This window comes from Aythya ferina, assembly GCF_964211825.1.
Source record: "Aythya ferina genome assembly, chromosome: 2".
NCBI lineage: Eukaryota > Metazoa > Chordata > Aves > Anseriformes > Anatidae > Aythya > Aythya ferina.
Window position 1 is genome coordinate 107,973,339 of NC_140297.1, and position 24,263 is coordinate 107,997,601.

Here is a 24,263-nt window from a genome sequence, read left to right on the forward strand (position 1 = left end):
GAGAAGGTAATTTTTTTCTTCTTATTTCTTCTGCTGAAAAAAAAAATACATTTTAAACCACTGCAGGCCTCAAGAAAAATGATGATCAGAAACAACTCACTTTTTCTGAACCACTTACATCCTCTCTGTGACTTGCACTCTCCATATTTAATATGGATTCATGTAAGGCTTCTTATTCTTCAAACTCCCAAATGTCAGGAAAATATACAGATTTTGTACATATTATGTAGTCCTGAACAGGATGAAGTGAGTGCAAAATGACAATAAAATTAAACCTACTTATAAAGGGACTATTTCACATGACTTCAAAGTAATTTTCTACAGGTGTAACTAACACAAGAGAGGAGAACATTTGGCTCTGTATTCATACATTCTCTCAGGCTTTAATGGTGTATTTGCTGGATGAGCAAGAGACATCTCTGATCATAGATCTCCCCTAATGTGCTCCATACTGTATCAATGAGATCTAGCTACTAAATACAGACTGCAAGTGACAAGCTAAGGAAGGCAACAGGAGGTGTATTTATTGCTATTTTTAGGGAAAGAAATGTTTAGAATGAAGAGGCTGCGAGGACACATTGAAATAGTTTTAGCTTGCAGGTAGGTAACTGTGCATGTGAAAAGAGAAAGAAAACTGAGGAAACAAAACCAGGAAAAGACTGAGATGTAAGAATACAAAAGACTACTTATGGCTCTGCACAGGAACATAGAGAAAGAAGAAAATAAAAAGGAAAAGAACAGGGAATATACTGAAAATAGGTTGAGATGTACCTTCACCTTTGACAAAAAAGAAGTGAAAGAGAAAGCAGAAGGAGGAAAGTTAAAATAAAAATAAAGCCAATCTAACCCAGGTATGCTTTAAGCAAAGCATTTTGTAACAAGTTACATTCAGCTACTCTTTATAAATCACATGCAATATGTTTGTAAAAAGTGCTTGATTCCGTAATTATGTTATGAAATCATATCATATACTTCTGTAAGATTAGGGGGGAAGGGGAGGAATTGTTTAACCAAGAATGGCTGCTACTAGATCTCTTTGTGTTCATGATGATCTAGTGACTATTTTTTGAACTGTTCTGCCTACTGATATTTGGCGTCTCCCATAAATAGCTCTGATATACACAAGGCGATAAGCCTTCTAATAGGTATGTCACCATTTTATTTTTGGCTATATAAAATGTCTCTGCTGAGGTCTCTTTTATGTATATGGGACAACGGCATTCCATTTACATTGATCCAGTACTGCATTCTTTAAATGCCACTTGAAAACAGAAGAGTCTTAGGAGTCTTATAAATAGACTAAGACACTGCGAGTTGTACAGTGAGAAGTTCAGAACGATTACCCAAGAACATGCCGTAATCCTGCCTGTGTTCCTCACATCGTCTGTGATACCCAGATCCCACCCTCAATATGCTCAGCTCCTTTTAGTATGTCCCAAATATTGTCTGGAAAAGAGGCAACACATGCTGTGGCTGTTTCTGGGCTACATATGGGCTTGCTGGTATTTGCAGCTCTCTACTGATGGACAAAATGAAATGAACTAGTAAGTTCATGCCATAACACAGCCTAACTTCCAGCATGGATACTAATCTGGATCTTTCCTCTGTATGGAGAGATCCCAAAATGTGAAAAAAAATGAAACTTCAAATCTATACAACATTTAAAAGGTATCAAATGTGCTTGAAAATTTCCAAGAGGTCCAACATGAATGAGGAAGGGAAGGTGCCCGGATGTGTGAACAGTACAACACATATGCCTTGTTTTCTTTGGTGTAAACTTAACTCAATTCAATTCTTACCTTGGGTGAGAATATATAGGACACACAAGCAAAGAAGTGCTTCCTTCATTCATCCGACCAGTGAACAGGTTTTATTCCTACTCAGCATAAGTTCTCAGTCCCTTTAGACACTAGATACTATTGATCTCACTCCACAAGGCTTTATGCTCTTAATTTAAAGCCTAAGCAGCAGCAGCACTAACTTAAATGATGCTGGTCTAAACTGAACTAACCTAAGGCTTTGGATTCTCCAGGGCTTTGAGACTGACTTCACTGCAGAGCAGAATAAAATGGGGATGCCTCCTTCTGCCTTTGCAGTCTGCTCACAACATGGCTATAAAAAGAATGAAAACCAGAGAGGAATTGTGAGGATAAGAATACCACGAAAAATTCCACAAAGCCACTATTCTGAGATCTTGTGGTGGACATCATGAAAGAGATGCCCAAAAAAAGGAAGAACTTTCTCCAGACAATGACCTGTTCATACAGCTGCTTACTATGTATGACACTCCCCACAATTGCAGAGCTGTTCACAACCGTACATAGATATTTTTTCCTCACAGTTCCTTTAAAGCAGAAAATATTACTTCAATTTATTTTCATTCTACAGATAGGAATGGAGAGAGCATGATATATTGATTTGCAGAAAGCTACACAGAATGTCCGTACCTGAACCAGAAATCAAACCTTGGTCTCATCTGCATCATGCCCCAGTGCAGTATCGTCTAGGCCACCCTTCCTACAGGAATAAGACTATTATTTTCAGTAACCAGAGACACAGTCATCACTCTCCTACTGTCTGAAGAAGCTTAGCTGCTTTTCTTCGCTACCACAGAGCTCTCCCTCAGGGAGTCAGGATCTGGGTTACTTCACTGTGTACAAACATTTTATTTTTTAAAGATGTTGCAGAGATACATTTCAAGATGTTACTTTTGCTGATATCAAAGAATTAATAAAACACTTAAAGTAGAGAATTTCTTCTACAGTGGCCTGCTAGTGAACTCTGTCTTAATTTGAATATTTTTTTTCCAGCAATCACCTATTTGAAGCAGGGAGTGAGTGAAGAGGGAGATGGGGAAAAGGGAGAGATACAGAGGGAAAGAGGGAGAGACAGAGAGGGTGAGGCAAAGGGCATTAAAGTTGCTGTGAAATCCCGTCAGGAATGAAAACAACCATTAGTCCCAAATTATGTGGAAGGCTTTTATAATGAAAATGCCCCATCATCAAAGTTACTTAGTTTCAGGAAACATTTTTCTCCAAACTGGTTTATAGCTGTTTATATGATAAGACTGCCGCCACCTTTCAAAACTTGTATTAAAAACAACTTCCTTCCATCAGAATAGTTTAAGGTAACAAATGAACAAAAAAATCTCAGTACGTAGAATGCATTTTGGCTTATTCCACTTTAAAGAACAAGTAGCATAGCGACTTAAATGCTCAGTTTTACATCTGTTGTGCTGTGGAGGTGTTCCTGCTTAGCAAACCTCTGAGAACAGCGTGTAACTCTTAGTGCAAAAAGCATATAACCTAAACTGCTCTTGTTCATAAAAAACAATAATGAAAAAAGATAATAGCTGGTCTTGCATAGGCAATTTTTGTTAGATGCCACGTTTGATATAATAAATAGATGCACACTGTTGAATATTTCATTCTTGTAACTTTAATTCTCATTGTCCTGGTTTGATCAAGATAAGATCAGTCCTAAATTGCTTTGGAATATTAGCTGGGTACGATGAATGTATTTTATATTCTCTCAACCGTAACTCATTACAAGGAACTTGCTTGGCATCAATAAGTCACTATCGCTTTTGTGTGTGTACGCGTGTGTGAGAGCGTGTGTGGCTCAATACCCTGCTGCTAGGCTATTTAGTGATAAAATCTGATATAATAAAATATTAATTACAGCTGAAAGGTTGGGTGAGAAATATGAACTCAATTACAGTCCCATATTGTGAACAAAGGGCAGGGTGAAAAAAATCCTTTCGTTATAGAGGGTCGGGATAATAAAAGAACAACTAGAACATTAGACTCAAGCTGAGTGCTCCCTAAAAGGCCACCTGTTATTAATCTTCACATCAGGGACAGAATTTCAGGTAAATTAGGTCAGGATTAAAGATTTTTTTCTGCTGATTTTTTTTTTCAGTCTTAACTAATTTAAGGATTTCTTTATCTGAGCATTTTTTTCTTTGATGTCACTGCAATTTAGTAATTAGAAATTTGTAACAAGCAGAAGGACACAGCAATTATAATTAAAGGTTAGATATCATACACATGGTACAAACGTATCACCTTATACGGTACAAAAATAGATAATAACTAGCAGTCGATTCTAAATGTCTTCGATTCAGTCAGATTGGCTGCTTCACAGCACCAAGCTGTTGCAGATGTGGTCCTACCCTCTTAGAAAGCTACGGATTTTTTTTACAAAAACCACCAGCAGTGGAATATAAGTTATTTTAAGACTTATTAATAAATATGTTTCTGTTCATCCGTTCAATTTACCTGGATGACTTCAGATGAATTACCAAAGATCTAACAGAATGTGACCAGATTGTAAAGAAGCACAACTGTGAGCCAAAGTTAGTCCAAATCAAATCATATGACCTTGAGATCATGTGTTTAGTAGTGATTCATAAGAACTGAACAATCTTATTTATTATTGCAGGCTAGGATGTGCCATTATATCATAAAATAAGATTTTCACTGTCTAAAGAATTGAATCCTTGAAGGCTTAACTTTTTAACAGTGTTCTCTGTTTCAATGAATTCTGAAACTATGACAATATATTTTGGTACCAAGCCAGAAAACATATTTTCAATGAATTTACATTTATGATACTTGCAACAATCCAACAACCATTTCAAAGCTTCTTAATCAGCTTTATGTTCTTTGCCTATTTTTTTTTGAAGAACAAAGGAAAATGGTAAGTTCATAAATACAAGGAGAGAATAATATCTTGGTACACAGCAAGCGAGAAGCTTTTATAAACCAATATTACACCATTTAACCAGTTTTCAGGTTGCCAAGGCCAATTTATAAAACAACTGGAAAGCATGGAAAAAAAAGTAAAGTCTTGTCACAGATTAAAAGAAATTTAAAAAGCGAAACTGTCTAAAATTATTTAGTTTAAAAAAGAATGAAGTTGGAAAGGATCTAAAAGAAATATTTAAAACCAAAACCCATGGCAGAGCTGACTGATCCTTTCTTTTCAATCTGTCATGGAGAAATAAAATATTGATGCACAATGCCATTAAAGTATAGATCAACCAGGAAGAAACAAATGAAATTCTAGGAGTCTGAACAAAGGCAAACCAATATGCAGCTACCTGAGACATCATACAGCCCATCTAAACACAATCAGTGGTAGCATTTCTGAAAGCGTATGCCTGACTCTCTAATGGTCAAGCAAAGCTCTACAGCTTGCAAATCCTAGGTCTGCTTCTGACTAGTATAGAAAAATTCATTACAACACACCTTCAGCTCCAGCAAAGTCCCTGATGATTTGCGAACCATCAGACTCTACCTGGTTACTTCCTGCTACATAAAACAGGATGAAAAGAAGAAACAATCTAGTTACTATTATTGCAGAATTTGATACAGTGCTATGCCCCAGACTTCACAAAATAGACAGAGAATAGATCTAGCAAGGTCTAAATGACACTAAGTTGGGAGGAGCTGGGCAATCACCAGCTGCATGAAGTTCAACAAAGAGCAAGTGCCAGGTTCTGCACCTAGGACAGGGCAACCCTGGCTGTATGTGCAGACTGGGGGACAAGAGGCTGGAGAGCGGCCCCACAGAAAGGGATCTGGGGGTTCTGGTCGACAGCAAGTTGAACACAAGCCAGCAGTGTGCCCTGGCAGCCAGGAAGGCCAGACACATCCTGGGTAATCAATAGTTGCACAAAGATAAAGCAAAAGAATAATTAAAAAAAAAAAAAGAGAGAGAGAAATTAAGTGATTCAGTTTTAAAGAATAGGAAGATTTCCTCACTTCTAAATCCATGCAGAAATGGTAATATATACTATTGCTCAATCTCCAGTATCCATCTCACAATTTATGCTTATTATATAAGATGCTGCATCCAGAGCAGTGGTTTTCACTCTGTTCTCTGCAAATTTCTAGGGATACGCAGTTTGCAAAATATAAGAAAAACAAACATATGGCTTATAGATGTAAAACCACAGTATAAAGATCTATGTATCTACTGCAATATATTTAGGGGTTTACAATTTAAAAAAATAATTTCTGCTACGAAAAATGTATTACAAGTAAGCAATAATCTACTTCAATATTTTCCAGTAAACCATGAACTCCTGCAAACATTGAAATGTAACAACATTCACATGTCTAACTGTATGGAGTTGCATAGCTCTTACTTAAAAATGCAAAATAATACACACATGCAAATTGATGAAGAAGCTTGGATATTACACAGGATCGAAGAATTTGTATTTAGAAGAGCAGATCAGCTAATGGATTTATGATACAAAGTTAAAGCTAAAACAGTAAATCATTCTACATTCCACAAAGCATTGTGCACTGGAAACCTACTACTGAACTGGGCTGGGGAATAAAGCAAATAAATGTATTAAAAAGAGCGGATTTAAAGTAGAGGGAGAATGCTTCAAGGATGCTCTGCAACCTGCTGGCTTATGTGCAGCACAGAAAAAAAATATTTGCTGAGACAGCTAAACGAATACACAAGCCAATTTCAACAGGTTTTTTATTCAAAGCTTGAAAACTGTTTACTGCTCATTAAAGCACTCACAGAGGATATAAAGTTTTTCATCTATTCAACCAGGGGATACAACATGGAGCACTGAGAGACTAGTTCAAACAGCTCTGCTGCGCTGTTTTAAGATGTTGTCTCATTTGTCCATTCTCTCCTTCTACCAGATGCTATGCTTTCATGGGAGACTCAGTGGTAAGCAGCACATGCTTGTGCTTCAGTTGCAACTGAAAAGACCAGTGTTATCACTTAGGCAACCCAAGGCATAGCAGATAAATTTACTCCTGCCAATTCTGCTGTGGGAGAGCAGGACCATAGCAAAAATAACCACAACAAAATTCTCATCTCTCAATGTTATCACCTCTTTCCACAACTTTAATGCAGTGGGTCCTAGTCCAGCAATTCGGAAATGGAGATTACTTTCTGTGTTCATTTTTGTCCTTTCTTCTTCACAAAAAGTCTCGGCAGGGCACTCTAATCAGCAGTGCAGAATGATGCAGGCAGATATAGAAAACCAGCCATTTTTGTAGCATTGTCCCCAGTTTCTCAGGACTTGTGTGGATAAATATGTCTGACCTTCTCTTCTGTGAGTGAAGGTGTAACTCGTCCTCCTCCCTGCACTGGGAATGATTCTGGAAGGATTAGGTGGCATAGAAACCCTGGCAGCATGATACTATATGGCTCTTCCCACAGGAAATTTGGCTGTAGATAAAAGATTCTGCACAGTTTAGGATTAGAACAGATGTTAAATACAGATCAGATTCAGGTCTTGTGCTTCTACTACCCCGTGAGACCAATCCTGAAAACAGTTTCAGCTCTAGATGTGAGAACTCAGTTAAATCATTCACCCTCATCTTATTTCCCCACGGCAATTTCTCCCCAAATTCAACATTTTTATAATGCCTTAGACATCTAGCCTACCACTCTCTGAGGCTGTTTTAGGCTGAGGCATTTATACTGCTCCTGACTAAACAGTTGCTGCTTTCAGTTGTACAGCTGAGTAAGTGACTCTAATGTTTCTTTATGTCATTTAATGTAATCCAGTTGAACAGATTAGCTTTTACTTAGCAATGCTTTAGAGTCATGATGCTTGCTGCAAATGCCAGTGGTTTTCTTCCCTGCTTAAATGAACAGTGTAACAGAAAGAAAGTCCTCATGTTAATGTTCAGGAAAATGAATAATCTTTCAGCATCCAGTATGGGAAATGGCAGTGTTTCACTCTGAGAACATCTATAGTTTTTCTTCTTCTTTCCAGGTAGCATTCCTCATTATTCTTTTGTCTCCTTTAATATTACTTAACATTATATAAAAGTATTCACTTGTTTGTACAGAATGCATGATCTAAATGCTTTAGTGCACACAGAATGGTTCAATCAAATTTTATTTATACTAACTGTTAGGAAGTCCCCCAGAGCACTTTGTCCTGTAAACCACAGTACTCCTTCCGTGCATTTATGTATTAGTAATAGAATCTTTTTTAATGCGGTCATTTAGTGTTTGCTAGTGAATAAAAGGCTCATATAAATTTCCTCATAAAAAATAGTACCAGAAGGAAAAAAACCTAAGGTCAACTGAAGTATGAAGATGCACCCTTGTAAGAGAATCTATAGAAAAAGCATTTATATAGTACAGGTTAATTCTGTGTTGTAACCTAAATTATATTAAAAAAAAAAAAGACTTCTGGCTCCCTGACAAAGACAGCTCTGGTATGTGTGACCCTCTTGACAAAGCTTGTGCCCTATTGAGGGATGACATATACAGAAAACTCAAAAGGGACTTTGGGAACTATAGTGCCATGTGACCATCCATCACAAAACACTGCATCATATAATAATTTCTTTAAAATTATTTACCACCACCTTCCTCATGTTTGTATCTGTATCTGTTCCAGAGCTTCAGTTCACCACTGAGTAGAAGCTTTAAATTTGATCCATTTACATGTTTGCTTAGGTGCTCTCTTAACTGAAATTGTTCTTTTTCCTCTCTGAAGTTTATTGCTCTGAAGTTATTTTTGGAAAACAACCGTATCTTCTTTTCATCTATCTGGCTGGCTGAAACAAATCTAGCTCTCAGAATCCCTCCACATACATGTTTACCAGCTCCGTGATTGTTCATGCCATAAAACTCTGCTGCTGTGGTGCTAGTATATAGATTAGTATTTCTCGGTATATCCGAGCTGTGCACAGCAGTTCACACAAAGTCCTGCCAGTGTCTTCTATAATGTCATTTATAGATTGTCACCTTTGCTGGAAACCCTACCTGCTGTGTGCAGTCCATTTGACTATTCCACAGCCAAGCCATGTTTTGATGACTCACAGTCATACCACAAGCCATCAATACACACTTTCTTCACTGCTGTTATTTCCAAAAATAATCCTACATCTTACAGCAAGTATCCTTGTTATTAGCTCGTAAATGCAAAACATTGCATTTCATCTTATTTGTGGTAGGTTAATCCTGAAGGCTATTCAGTACTTCCTGTACATCATTCCCATCCAACGCTGTAGGATCTGCTTTTACTGGCAAGTGGTTTTCAGCATGTTACATTGATATTTGATACTTATAAATAGAACATGCAGAACGTTATTGGTCACCTCTCCATCGTTAATTCAACACTTCACAGTACAGCACAATGAATATGTACTTACATCATGGCCGCTGGTTTAGAGCTCTTGTGAGCCACTTAAAAATATATAGTTAATTTAAATTCTATGAAAGAAAAGCAACTGAATACAAAGAACTATGAAAAATTCAAAGCATATGACATGGCTAAAGGATAGAAAGACTGATGTGCAACACTGACAAGGCTAGAGGGACCAAGCAACTTCCAACATGACTTTCAAGACTGACCTGAGTGTTATTTAGTCAAAATGGGTGAACAATCACTAAAAGTGATTTTACACTTTGTACCTGGGATCTCTCACTATGGAGTCTGGCACTCAAGAACAAAAACGCTGATGAGATTCAAATGCCCATGAAAATACACCTGTAGCTAAGTGATAAAATGTTGAATTGTAAAACGTTATTCCACGTTGACATTATGGATACAGGAAGATGGCACATGCCTAATGCACAGAGTGTCAACAGTGAAAGCTTCCAGGACATCAATGGGTTATATGTGTCTGACTATTCCTAACCACAGCGTTACAGGAATTCGGAATGGGTCACCCAGCACTGGGCTACCGTGATACCTCCCTTCAAAAAATGATTTTGGAGAGCCTCCAGAAAGTACATCCCCACATAATCCTGTTCAATGATTGCTCATGGAAATGTACACATTTCATGTACTCCCTCTTCAATCCTTCCACAGCACACAGTAAAACGAAAACAAATCCCTGGCATACTTCAGTAAATACAGGACAACAGTATCTCTTTCCTGTGTTTTCAAAGAGTGTTCTGGTTGTTCTGTGTTGGAACTCAGGCACGTATAACCTGAGTGCACTTTTTAAACCATGCAATGCAGTAACTTCCAGTGATACTCATCACTCTTTCATTATGGTCCCTAAATTCTTCAGACTTTTTTTAAAACTAAACACTTTTATCTTTCAAGGAAAGTGCCCAGGAAATACACCTGAGTCTCCTACATCCTCATTGAGAAAGAGAAACACGTCTCTTAAATACTCAAGAGTGTTACTGAGAGAGATGAATGTAGGATTCTACCTCTCATGTAGTCTCTTCCAAGTGATCAGTGTGACCATAAGAAAGGAACTGCCTAAACTCAGCCAGAAGTAGATGCTTATGTTTAAACACCTTAAAGGCACTCTTTTCAGGGCTTTATAGCATAGGTCTACGTCTGCTTAAGATACAAATCTCTAAGGTCTCTCTGCAGAGATGTGTGGCAGTCATGCCTGCTCTTTCCACAGTGACCCAATGGTCTGAGCAGGGTTCTCAAAAACTACTGACCAGGGTTCAATACCGTGTTCAAACTGAGAGGCTTTCACCATACCACTCCCAACATCCAACCTCCCAGGCTGTGTTACTGTCTCCTCCTACTAAGGTTGGCCAGCATGCAGACAGAACCGTAAGAATCAGAGAAGAAGAAAGAGAGCATTCATGAAGGAATCTGTCTGATCAAATGGAGACTCTCCTTATTTTGTCAATTATTTCTGTTTTTATTCAATGACCATCTAAAATAAAACATATTAAAAGTCCTGGGAGAAAGGAACAGGATTTCATGTCTTCTGCTTGCACAGGAGGAGCTTTGTGCTCCCACTTAGAGGTCTCTGCTGGTTTTCTGATAACACAGGAATGGCTGAGAACAGGCTCGCTGACTTGCTAGGATTGAGCTGCCTACAATCCACTTAGGCTATATACATAACAGGATATTAAGTAGACCAATGGTACACCACCCTCCCTGTTAAACGGTTTGAATGGCTTCCAGAACGGCTTTGGCATCAGCCAGTTATCACTCACTCTCACCAAAATTTCTGGATATGGATCAGGGCCCCTTCCCAACTGGCAGTCTGTAGATGGTCCTTCTGCCTGGGAGCCGAACATGAAGTGTTCTTAGCCAGCTGGACTCAGTACCAGAAAACGGTACGGGGCATCCAAAATTCACAAGTAAATATGCTGACCTAAAGTCTGAACTTCAGTAGGCTAAATATGGCCCTTGGAGGTCTGAGTAGATGTTCCTTGGAAAGTGGCTGTGGAAAAAATGACAGCGGTCTGTGTGCACTCAGAGACCGAGCCATTCATTGTAAAAAGTAGATTCAATAAAAACATGTTTTAACAATTCTGACTGAAGTTGGCATTCCGGAGCTAGCGAAAATGGTATCGGTTCCAAGAGTTTATTATTCACAAGCTGAATTGCTATGGGACTTCAGCCTTCACCAGGGAGACTGGAAAAACCCAATGGTCCACAGGCTGCTAGTGAGGAAGAGCCTCACTGAACTAGATTGGCATGCTGTCAGAGCAAGAGGTGAGCAACACAGAGAAGACTATCATCAGGAATTAGGCAAATGTATCCTCTCCACTGCACTGCATCCTACTTAAGGCCAGCATGTAGAAGGAAGGAATCATAATACAAATTAAAAAAAAACAAAACAAACAAACAAACAAAAAAAACCAACAAAAACCAGAGCATCATAACAGTGCTGCAAATTTTTCAGATGTCAATTTATACCCAAGCCCTTGAGAAAGTATTGGTGAGTTATGAAACTGAAAAATAATCTCTTTGGAGAAACAGAATAATCTATTTTCTCTTTTGTTCTGGAATTGCTCCAGCTAGCTTGCTTTATTTATAATAGATAAATTTCTATTAATCGCATTGCTAAATGACAGATAGTGTTGTGCTGGGTTCTCATTGACACAGGAATCAATGCTCCATTTACCCTGGGACTGTGAGACATCACAGTAAAAGGGCCATGGAAATTTCTGAATAAGTCAACAGGACATGTGAAACTGCACTGCTCATGCCCAGGCAACATGTACCATAAATTCTAACTCAAGTCACAGTAAAAAGCCAAGGACAAGTTCTACTGCATAACAAAAAAGAATTACAGCGTTTTTACAGCATAAGCAATTATTGTACTGTTCCCTCAATGAAACTGAAATTGACCCTTCTGCTGTAAATAATTATACTTGTTGCTATAAAGAAGTGACAATTATGGGCGTCAATAAAACCCCATCCCTGCTGCATCACAGACATCCTCAAAAAAGTTTACTGGCTGCCTTACAGGTTGTAAAACTATGATTTGGAAATACAGTTTGCAGGCAGGTGCTGACCCTACAGCACACAACTCAACTCTTTATGTTTAGAGACCCTTAAACTATAGAAAGGATGCTTGTGACAAGCAAATAAAGGAGCAGACAGTAAGTTCCCTTCATGCTCTTTAAGCCTTGTGGTCTCGCAGTTTTTCAAGAGGCTGTATTTTGGACATGACATTTCAGAACACTAGTGAGTTACTAATGCTTTTTGAACATGTATAGTAACGTTATTTCAACATAACTATTTATATTTATCATAAATCCACCAAACATCATCTAGACTGTTTTATCAGTGAGCTCTCGAAAGGCCAAAGTTCACTTTTCAGTTTATTGAGAAGCTTTCCAAATCTTTCCCATTACTGTATACTTTTGATATTTCTCTCCTCAGCTGTGTCTCCATGAGGTTTTCTTTTTTTCTCATTACTGCATTACAACCCTTGTAATGTCACTGGGAATAGAAGGAAATTACAATAACATGCTACCATTACATAACACGGTAAGTAGGAATTGTGAGTGATCAGAGCTAAAAATACAGGTTTTGTAATGCTTTTACTTGCATTTGTGGTTGCTGTGTTTTTGTCCACACAGATTGCTAACACGTCTCTCATTGTGTAAATCAGCATTCTCCTGTTTCAAAGCTCATTTGTTCACTTATCCTGAATTTATAATAATACTGATGTCTGCCTCCGTAATATATGCACGGGATCCTGCTCTTTTAGGATCCCAACTTTTAGGATCTTTTAGGATCCTGCACCTTTGAGGCCCAGCTCTGTGGTTGCCATGTACTCACAATAACATGAGTGCCCCATGGCCTCTTCAAGGCTATGGAAAATACCCCAAAACATTTGCATTCAGGCTGCTGGAAACCCTGCTTCTTATTGAGTTCTAATGATAGATGTCGCTGGTCTCCAAACAGCCTGGCTGGCTTGCTAGCTTTTGTACACGAGCAAGCATGCAAAGCTTGCTGGCTTTCTCGATGGCCAGCGAAACCATTTGATCTGCTGATCTGCTGACCAGGCGGATGCTCTTGTGAAGACCATAGGTTTCAAGGATTAAGGAAGTTAGTGGCTTCTCTAGAAGGCTGGCTGTCAGATTTGTTTCCCCAAAGAAGGCTTCTAACAGGCTGTCTCTCAGACTTCAGATGATCCCATTTCTTCAGATGGAAGTGTCTCAGCTGTATCGCGTGTCCTAGCTGACATGGCACAAGGACTGCAAACTCCTGCTGTCATCCTATTAGAAAGTGAGTAGACACAGTGACCAAGCAGAGGGGGTGGCCAAACACCTATCTGGCTGATATTCATAGCACTGGTGATGCTGAAAGAAAGAGATGAGGCCCTACGATATGCCTTTCTTCCCTGCAATGTGTGTGGCAGGGAGGAAAGCAACCACGACCTCTGCTTCCTGTGCAGCACGCAGTGGCTCTAGTGGGGAACTGCTGTGTTACAAAGGGGTCTTTGCATTTCAAAGGTGACAATCTCAGTTTAATTTACTTCTTCTTCCTGCCAGCCAGTGGGTAGGAATTAGGTCTTTCACTGAAGAGCCATTATACTACGAGTGGTGCTGAAATGGCTAAACCACGTGAAGAATGATTTGCTACCTGGGCTCAAGTTGACAGAGGTTTCTTTACACTATGAATCTTAAGATGAATCGTGCTGTTCCCATCCCTGGGACTATATGCAGGCGGCCTTAATTCCAGCTATGACAATGAACCTAGTATTTACAGGGTGCCTTTAAAGGTCTCGCTTAGGCCAATATGAAATTGTTCTAATTGCTCTAATCTCTGTGGAATTTAGACAATTTGAGCACGCCATGAAATGTTTACCCAACTAAGTAGTAGAAAGGAGTGCTTATCGCTTTAGATAACGCGTAGTTTGAAATTTCTAAGGTCGTTTTCAGCTGCACTTCAAAATACCTAATAACTTAATATAGCCTTTTGAGCTGAAATATAATATAAATCACTTCTTCAGGGAAGAGAGATTAAAGGTAAGTTAAGTTTCAAAATCAAGCACTTCAAATAAAGAGATGTTTGACTCATTTTCCCAGTAAGAGCTGTTCCTTTTTTAGGTCACCCCATCTATGTGCTGAAGAAGTTGGGCACACCAATGATAAAGGGGAGGAATTAAAAATAAAAAGACTGCCTTCACTTTAGCACAATCTCAACTCACATGATTCAGTTTATCTGCATATGGGTTCCTTTGACTGACCTCAGTCTGTGCAAAAAATACTCTGGCATGCAAAATGCCATGTATGGCATCGAGGATGTGGTTAGCTGATTTGATTAGCTCTGTTTGGTTACTTCTTTTACTCCTGGCTGGAAGAGGAAGGTCCCAGGTGTTTGTGGTGTCTATAAGACCAGAAGGAGTGCCTAAATGGGACATTGATTGGAAGAGTTTTACAGGGCAAATCCTGCTCACAGAAGCTCTGCACTGTAAGGTGAGAAAGGTCAAGTGCTATCCACAAACTCACCAAAGACCAGAAGGCAGAGCAGAGCCTGGATGGCCTTGCCTTGTCTTTTATCCTTCTTGCTCCTTCCCCCAGTGTGCTGTTCCCAGAGGACTTGCTATCACCAGGTGTTTCTGGTATTATCTGGGACGAAATCTTTGGGATATTTACACTTACAGCATTTTAAGGATGTGGCTCTGAATAGCAGGAGGAGGGTGGTATGGTGACAGCATTTTGCTGATTATGCTAGTCAGATAAAAGAAGTGGAAACACTCAACCTTTATCGAGGCAAGACCGAATGGAAATTTATGTGACAAAGAAAACTTGCTTCTGCCGCTGATGCTAAAAGCTTGCAGGAAAACTTTTCCAGAGAAGGTCACAAGAACCTTTTATAATGGAATGCAGCAAACAGTCTAAAGCTCTTCCTAACATAGATGAATACATAAATAACACTAAATGCATGCAGTCATTGAGCATTACATTTTTCATTCCCGTGTATGAGCCAGATCTTTGCAATACATTAACATTCCTTAGTTGAAGCAACTGGAACTGACCAATCTATGGACCTGCAGAAGATCTGGCCACAGGATCTTTCAAACTTTAGGCTAATTTGCACTGGAGAAGTGAAAGGTAGAAATGATATTGCCATGGAAGTGTGAGTACCTCAACATATGTTCAATAGCCCTTATATAAAAATATTCACAGTTGTATGATTTTTATGCAAATTATTTAGAATTTTACTGACTCATATACACGTACCTCTGGAAGAAAAAATCCGCAATTACATATATATTATGCAATTTTCAAAGAGACATCGTATTAAATTAAATAAAAAAAAAAGCCTTGCAAATTAAAATCATTCTAGAAATCAGAATAGCTTGGCCAACTGTTAAGTAAATACATATATTCATCATTACTGAATGCACTACTGCTTTAAACATACATAATTCCAAAATAATCTCCTTGAAATAAACACAGCAACTGCCGTAAGACCTGAAATTGAAGACAAAGCAAGCAGTATTTGTTGTATTAAAACTCTGACAAAATAGATTTTAATCATGTCCAGTCTTACAAAGTCTAAAACAACCTGGAATGCCATTTGGCCTTCATGATTAATGTGTACTTTATCATTGTAAACAGAGCTTCCTGAACATTTCTATAAAGTCTGTTTTTTGAAGCAACATTTAAACAAGCAGCATTGCCCTTTCTCTCCTTTTATGTTGTGGTGGTTGTGAGAGGATTCTAAATAAGTTAGGAGATATCAGGATTTTTCATATTTCATTAAAGAATTTAATCACAGGAAAGAAAAATAGAAAAAAAAAAAAAAAAGCTGCAATACCAAGTGACCTCAGGTATTAGCTTCATTGCCTTGAATGGCAGAATTTGTGCACTCCTTATCCATCTCAGGAATTAAAGAATTTTATGTGACATGGCTGACGTGCTGATCAATAAAACAACAACAATCATTTACACTGCAAGTTTAGTGCAGTTTCAAAAACCTGCATTAACCAAGCTGGTGCTTGTAGCAGAATCAATACACAAGGCATCATTCTTAGTGATGTGCATAAATGAAGTATGACTAAACTTTTAACACCCAATGAATATAGATTAAGATGATAACATCCATATGCAGAATGTGTTCTGCAAGCTATGCAATGACAATATACTTGAGAGTCTAATGCACAATAAAATGTTAAAAGTATTGAGAAATTCCTACTTTAGTTTTCATTCTCTGCTTCACGAATTATTTACATTAAGAGTTTGCAGTCAGCTTTCATTTAAGACCTGTTGCAAAGGACCTCAGCAAATTTGCTGCTGTGTTCATCTGTTTCTGTCAATTCTAAATCTTCATGTTACTTTAAATCCCTCTTCTTATTTTCTTAACCACTCATCCCCTTATTTGGTGTACTTTAATCTCCTAATAGCTTCTTTCTGTTGTCAGTGAAGCTTCTGATGTGTCACTACTGCTATAGGAGTCAATCATATTTAGTTCACGATGCAGTTTGAAGGAATTAAACTGTTTTTTATTTATGGTCCTATATGTTTGTGTTTAAAGCAAAACGAGTCTAAACAGTATTATTTTGATCCAGATGCCTGAATGCAGAAAGACTATACCACGTTTTAGGAGGTAAAGGAAGACAAATATCAAAGCGTTCTGTTTATAATCTAATTTGCTAAATCAAACAGTTTCACTGTATCTGTTTTAATTGCTTTCTGTTCTTTTTCTCAACGTGTTCAGACTTCCTGAAAGTGTTATATTTTCCTTTTAAAAAGTTGTCTGAATGACCAACAGTATGACATTTCCTAAATTCAGACATACATACATTCACCTATGCAAACATGTAATATATAGTGCAATGATGAATATTGCATAATACAAAAAAAATTTAAAATGGAATATTCTGATGAAATGCTTCAAAAATGTTATTTTATGTATATATAACAGATCTGTATTTCCCACGCTAACAGAAATTACCAAAACCTCAGCAGCAGGATGGAAATAACTGATAATCATTCACTACAGCTGGAAACATTTCCCAATAGTAACAACAGGATTGACCATTACTGAGGCTCCATGGTTAGTCAAAAGGAAAAGCATCTTAAACCTCTGAAAAAAATGTATGTCACTCATCTGTATTTTCTTCTCTTCAGAGTATTAAGCTCATTATTTGTTATCATTCAAAATAATCTAATCCTCTGTTTTCTTCACTGAAAAGCAGGCATCTTTTACTACAATAGGTGTGAAACTGTGATATAAACCACTGCAAATTGGAAATTCATTAGCAGACACTATATAACACTGAAGAACCTACGCTACTGGTTTTCTCTTTTTTTGTCCCCTACTTCTGCTTTCATGGTCAATTAAAAGTAAATACTTCATGAATGTTACAGTACATATTTTTTAAATTGGCTAACTTACTAAGAGCTGATTATCTTAAATCTGTGAAGTAAACAAGAAGAGAGAATATTACAGACAGTAGCTCAGCATAGAAAATGTGATATGCCCTTGAACTTATAACACTGCAGTAAGCAATTACCTTAAAGAAGCCACCCACACAACAGAACTATGGCTTTGTTCCTTATCTTCAAAGAACAAGCCACTTGCATCTGGATCAAATCCTTTAAACAATACACGAACACTCAACATCAAAGCACTTTCATTTTCTTCAGTTATTTAATTTAATTAGAGCTAATACAGACATGAATTTAGACACTGATTGCTGTGTAGAAAATCCCCAGAATACATGTTCAAGAAATTAATCAATTTGGTTTTAATTTTATAAAGATTTTTCCCCCAGTACCTGACAGGAGCGCCTCTGCTCTGTGCAGGTTTCAGCAAGACTGTCACAGTGCTGTCAGTTTGATTCAAAGGTGTTTCGAGTTCATATGGTGGCATAGAGGGTGCTAGAATAAGAAAAGAAAAGAGGCAAAAATAATCATTAGTCCTGTATTTCTTCTTTCAGGAGCTGTATCTTCATTTGAATATTTAATTCTAAAGACTCCTGCAAATATAAAGACAATATTATAGGTCTAACGTGCTTTCAGTTACAAATATGAGATAACTTTTAAACAACTTCAGTGAAGAAATTAAAGAAATCCTAGCTCACTGTCAATTCCAAGATAGCCAACAGTTCCTAATAAGGATAAGTTTTCACAAAGTACTGAAAGTCCCTGACTTAGAAATGAAAATTTAAATTATTTCAAGAAGAGCATCTGCAAATGTGCATGCCAGAGTGGCTATAGCTTTTGAAACTGTGAGCCCAGCTTCCTCAGTGTGTTTGTGGTATTAGGCTATGCTCTCAGAACTTGTCATTTCTGCAATTTTAAGTAGAGCTGTAGCTGTCACAGGCCTATTGTCCACCACAGGAATCATTTACAATAATCAAAAAGGATTATCACCATGAGAACTTATCATAGTTTGAAGCCACACTTAATGGCACTATTGCAAACTGTGTCTTCATTAAGGAATTACAGCTGTGATTAAAATAAATGATGCCTCAGTTACTGTCTTTTACTGTTGTTACTTTTTTCAATGCTATCACCTACTTGCATTTTTATCATTATATTGAATGGAAGGCTGCTCAGTTAATTGCTTGTTTAGCAGTTTGTTGTATCCTTATTGTCCCCTTATTAATGATGATACACAATTAATAGATTTAAAGGCTACTGAAGCACAAAGTGATCATTGCAATAACCTTTTTTTGACCACAGGAATAATGCAGGACAATGAACTTCCCTAAATTAATTCCTGCTTGAGCAGAAAATATATTTTTGATGAGAGAAGATCTTTTCTTTAGTTCTGGGTTCTCCCAATGGCTAATTATACTCATTGTTGAACATGAAAATTTATTTGGCATTTGAATTCATTTAGCTTCATCTTCCAGATGCTGGACACTTTGTGTACCACAGTGATTTAGTTACTCAGAGTACGTTGTACTCTGCATACAGACAGTATCATAGAATCATAGAAAAGTTTGGGTTGGAAGGGATCCTAAAGACCACCCAGTTCCAACCCCCCCTGCCATGAGCAGGGACACCTCCCACCAGACCAGGTTGCCCAAAGCCCCATCCAGCCTGGCCTTGAGCACCTACAGGGATGGGGCATCCACAGCTTCTCTGGGCAACCTCTGCCAGTGCCTCACCACCTTTGAGTGAAGAATTTCTTCCTTATATCTAATCTAAACATACCCTCTTTTAGTTTAAAACCTTTACCCTGTGTCCAGTCGCTACAGTCCCTGATAATGATTCCCTCTCCAGCTTTCTTGGAGGTCCCGTTTAGGTGCTGCAAGGCCGCAATAATGTCACCCCGGAGCCTTCTCTTCTCCAGACTGAACACCAATTCCCTCAGCCTCTCTTCATGGGAGAGGTGCTCCAGCCCTCTGATCATCCTTGTGGCTCTCCTCTGGACTTTCTCCAACAGGTCCATGTCCTTCTTGTGTTGGGGGCCCCAGAGCTGCATGCAGCACTCCAGGTGGGGTCTCAGAAGAGCAGAGTAGAGGAGGAGAAGCATCTCCCTTGACTTGTTAGCTAGTTGTATCAATTCTTAAGCTCTTCTAGCAGATTAAATAGCTCCAGCAACGTGAGTCTCTCTCTTTAAAGTGTATATTCCCATCCTTTGCACCTCCCCACTATTACCTGCACCTACTTGAAAGATGTATATAAACTTCTCTTGCCTTTATCCTTATTTCCCTATACATCTACGTAAGGATTGCATGAATGTTTTTGTCCACAGCTCTTCAGTCTGCTGTGAAACCACTAACATCGTCATCGTTTTTCATTGATATTCATCAGCCTAGGCTATGAGCTGTGGTTGTATGAGTCCCACCTTTGACTCTTGGCTACTTCTTCCCTCCACGGATACTTGGGCAACATCTATTCTTTTCCTTTTTTTCTGTCTAGGTTAGTATTCTTCCTCTTCCACATTGTGCACAAATGAAGAAGGGGCTTATTAATAGAGAAAGAAGGAGATATTCTTCCTGTTTGCATTTTTTTTGCAACTGCTCACCCTGGTCTTCAGCAGCAGAAATGTCAGACCCGGTAAAAGGTAAAGATTTTAGAGGCTATGTATCTGTGGTGGGCCACACTGAGTTGATGCACGCACAGGCAAGACTCTTTAAGCTCAGAGAGCCTGAATCTATTTAGTGAGGATGGCATCTCAAGCTGCTCAGCTCTGTCAAGTTTCCACAGTTTGTGTGCAAATTGTAACATTTATAGTTTGCTCAAATCTGGAAAGATTTTCAGAGTGATGGCTCAGATTAATGTCTGTCTTCTCGCTAAATATTCAAACCCCTGTTTGAAAACACTTCAGTAATGTGTTGGTCACAATAACTTTTCAGTATGTCAGCCATGTTCCTGAAATGGATGAAATTCTTCTGGGTGAGAAAAGCAGCATAAAAAAATTTCAGCCTGTCTTTTCATGAAGTTATATGCAACAGAAAACAGTGTCTTCCAGTACAGTGCCCATCAATTTTGATAGAAGGCATGGCTACTAGCTCTGCTTTTAGTAATGCTTATTTACATAGAGATCATTTCATCCATCAATGCCAATCACACAACTGTAGAATGAAACATGGCAACTATTTACAGTACAGAATAGTACTACTCATCAACTTAAGACAGGAAATTAAGACTAGGAAAATGCAGTCTAGAGCCAGACAAATTAAAATGACTCAAGTTGCAATGACTCAATTTAGAAATTGGTCAGAATGTACTGTTGCCACCTCATATGTTCTAAAAAGGTTCTGTGAAACTTTTTATCCATAAATGTTCAGCATTTTCATTTCACATCTCTTCAAAATGGAGAACAGAGGCCACATCCAGAGCCTCAAAGCCTCATATGTGAGACAGTGACAATACAGGCCTATAGCGCTGCAAAAAGGACACCATACTCAACAGCTAAAATTTCAGTTATGATTTTTCAAGGATACTAAGAAATGCATGTATTCTGCTTCTATTTAAAATTCATCAAGAGACTGGCCTTAACTACCCAAGGACAAGTCTTAAGCATCCCTGTTAGCACAGTAACTAACATGAAGTAATGAGAGAGTGGGGTGCAGGCAAGACAGCTTGCAGAACCTCACCAGATGGTTGCTTGGAGGTTTGTCTCATTTCAAGCATGTCCATTCACACTAATGAGTTTCAGTTGGGGACAAACCAAATTTAGAAAAGAACGACAATTTAAACCACAGCACTGCTCCCAAATGCCCAGACTCTCCTCTATCCTCATCACACTCCCCCTGTCCTCATTCTAATAAGGCCTGATTCTGCCATCCTAACTCATATCAAGTCTTCTTATGTCAGAATTTACTTTCTGACAGAAAATGGTTTTGCTCAGTGTGAGAAAAGTGATGGAGAATGAGCCCCATCTTTACTAACCAGTGTTTATGCACTCTTCTAAGAATAATTTTCTAATTTGAAAACTATCACCTGCTATCTTTTCTTTTTTTCTCTACAGTCTACAGTCAATAATTCCCACCTGACATTAACTGTCCTTTCCTATAATAAAAAGTAATTGCCCCGATTAACAGTTATTTTTAATTCCAATGAGGACAGAAAACGACTGATTGGGAAAAGTATACAGAAAGAGAGTAAAAAGAAAGAACATTTTGTATCCAAATGCTTTCCCTTATCCTTTCTGAAAAGCAAATTTGACCACAAATAGATCAGGCAATTTTCTTTAAACATTACCAAAGAGCCATAGTTCAACTGTCAGTTTAATTCCCAAGAAGACTGTAGAGAAGTTAAGAGGAAAGGGATTTCAACTGTAACTTTGCAAAACATTTTGTCATCAATTACATAAGCATTTTAGAGTATGTAATGGTATTGCAACCCATCAGCTAGAGAAATAAAGTGTTCCTCTGCCTCTGGGAGGGCTTTAAAATATTGTTCATGGATCTGCAGAAGTGACAGAGTCATGCTGCTCGTGTCTGAAAACCACTACTCCTGATGTTCTTGTCTAATACAGTTTCATATCCACTTCAGTCCACACGCCTGCTAGGACGTATGCTGGCTGGCAGTCAGCTGCACTTTCTAAGAGAGCGTTAGACATACAGTATTTCTGTTCTACTCTCAATTGTTCATGGCTCATTAAAGAGATTTTCCAGCACTGTTACTGTGCTAATTTAGAATCGTGTCAAGGCTGAATAAACTCTGAATGGAACCCTCATCCTCATGTCCCCAAAAACCCTACGCTAAACGTTGCAATAGGAACTGGCACTGACTGTAGGCACATAATTCATAGGGTATCTTGGGTGGTAAGTTACAGCTGTGAATAGGAATTTCAAAGTACTAGCAGATATTTAAGCACTTGGAAGTTTTTCAGGTGTGTTACTTTTGCATCTTCAAGGATAAACACTTATTTTACTGTTTTTTCAATTTGCTGCTTGTAAAATCCTGAAGAAGAAATAAGCAATGAAAGAATTACCTGTGTCATTATATTGTAAGCAAACAATAATACTCTTTAAACAAATACCTGATATTTTTGTGGTGAATTGATTTGTGATTGGAGGTCCAAAACCTTTAGCTGTGCTGGCTCTGATGGTAAAAGAGTAGGTAGTGCCAGGATACAGTCCAAAAAAGAGGTAGTGTGTTTCATTTCCTAGCTTTGAGACTCGTCCACTTTGATTGGATAGATCTATTTCTGGGTCAAAGGAACTGACTGCTTTGTAGGTGATCTGCAAAAGAATAAGAAAGTTATAAACTGTCTTGAGCAGATGGACAAAGATTGCATCTTTATCCAGTAAACCCTTCTGATGTATGCGCTGTCAGACATTTTATGATAAGCTATCTTACTCTCTTATACTCTTCAAATCCTGAATCCCATGAAGGAACACGGAAACTCAGCCGTAACTGGTACGAGTTATTACTTTTATAGATACAGAGACTTAGAGGCAGCTAGATTACAACTCTAAAGGATGGGTTCAGGCTTACATTAATTCCTTCAAGATGCTGGCTTTAACAATGTCATTTTTTGAATTCATCTTACTGTTGGTTTTGATCAGCAACAACAACAAAACCAAAAACCAAAAACCAGTAGAAACGCATAAACAAATAACAAAAGGGGCGGCCTCCGGTTCTAGCTGACTTGACTGTAATTGCACTTTGCTCTAAATAAGATTATCCTTAGAAGATGATAAGGGTAGCTTAAGGCAAAATTTTCAGGAAGTGGGTAGAGCTTATATTTTAGTCTAAAGCTTAGATATTGTAATTGCTAATTTGGAAATTTTCAGGTCATTATCTTGTACCTAGGTCAGATTCTCCTTTGGAGGAAATGGGAGATAAAATGTTAATATATGCAAAATGTATACTGTATCCTCGGTTCCTTCTTTGATTCAAACAGTATTTTTAGTTTTCATTAGAAATGTTAATATAAGTTCACAGCAAAACTTGATCCAGATTTTTATATTAATTACTAATTTCCATGCACTGTAATGAGAACTTAGAAATAAAAAATCCATTAAAAAATTAAAAATGATTCATCCCTCCTTTTTACTTATAAAGTTTCATTTGCATGTGAATATGTATAAATTCAACATCGTTATTATTTAAAGTGATAATTGACATTCTTTTTGCTATATACTATATCATTCTAATTAAGAAGATACACAAAACAAAACTTAGAAGCATGCAAGTGTTGGCATTATACACCTTTAACAGCTGCAGTTTCCTAAAAACTCTGACAATGAAAATTGGTTCCTAAATGAGACACTAAATATAACAACAATGAAGTACTGAAAATAAGTAATAAAGCCCTTTGATGCCATCTGGATAAACTCTGACATTTTTTTGCTTGACATAGGCAGATCTTCTGCAATTCTTCATCCATAAACTGAACTGAAATTATGTTGAAAAACACTCAACCAACCCTTCCAATTCTAAGAAAAAATAGATGAAACTACCAAATAAATTAATTTTTATCAAAATGAAATTAATTTGCCCAATTTGCCTCTTCCCTCCTGCCCACCCCCCAAATACACATTTCCTAATAGAATCCCCTTTTCTGATGGTAAAAGTTGTTCTGTCTGCTTGAGGGAGAGTGGGCCATATAGCTTTTGAAGATTTTAAAAGGCTGGTTAGACAACTACATGGCAGCCACGTTTTGTATAAAC

General features: G+C 37.9%; 1 protein-coding gene across 9 annotated transcripts in view; it reads right to left on the bottom strand.

Annotated features, from left to right (window-relative positions):
- Positions 1 to 24,263, bottom strand: part of PTPRM (protein tyrosine phosphatase receptor type M) — a 463,558-nt gene that overhangs the window by 186,408 nt on the left and 252,887 nt on the right. For all 9 annotated transcript variants that reach the window (XM_084510811.1, XM_084510807.1, XM_084510806.1 and 6 more), the window contains exons 10-11: positions 22,628 to 22,829; positions 17,958 to 18,060 (exon numbers count right to left, since the gene is read on the bottom strand). In XM_084510811.1, coding sequence (XP_084366937.1) covers positions 17,958 to 18,060; positions 22,628 to 22,829 — 305 coding nt within the window. The remainder of the gene's footprint in view (positions 1 to 17,957; positions 18,061 to 22,627; positions 22,830 to 24,263) is intronic.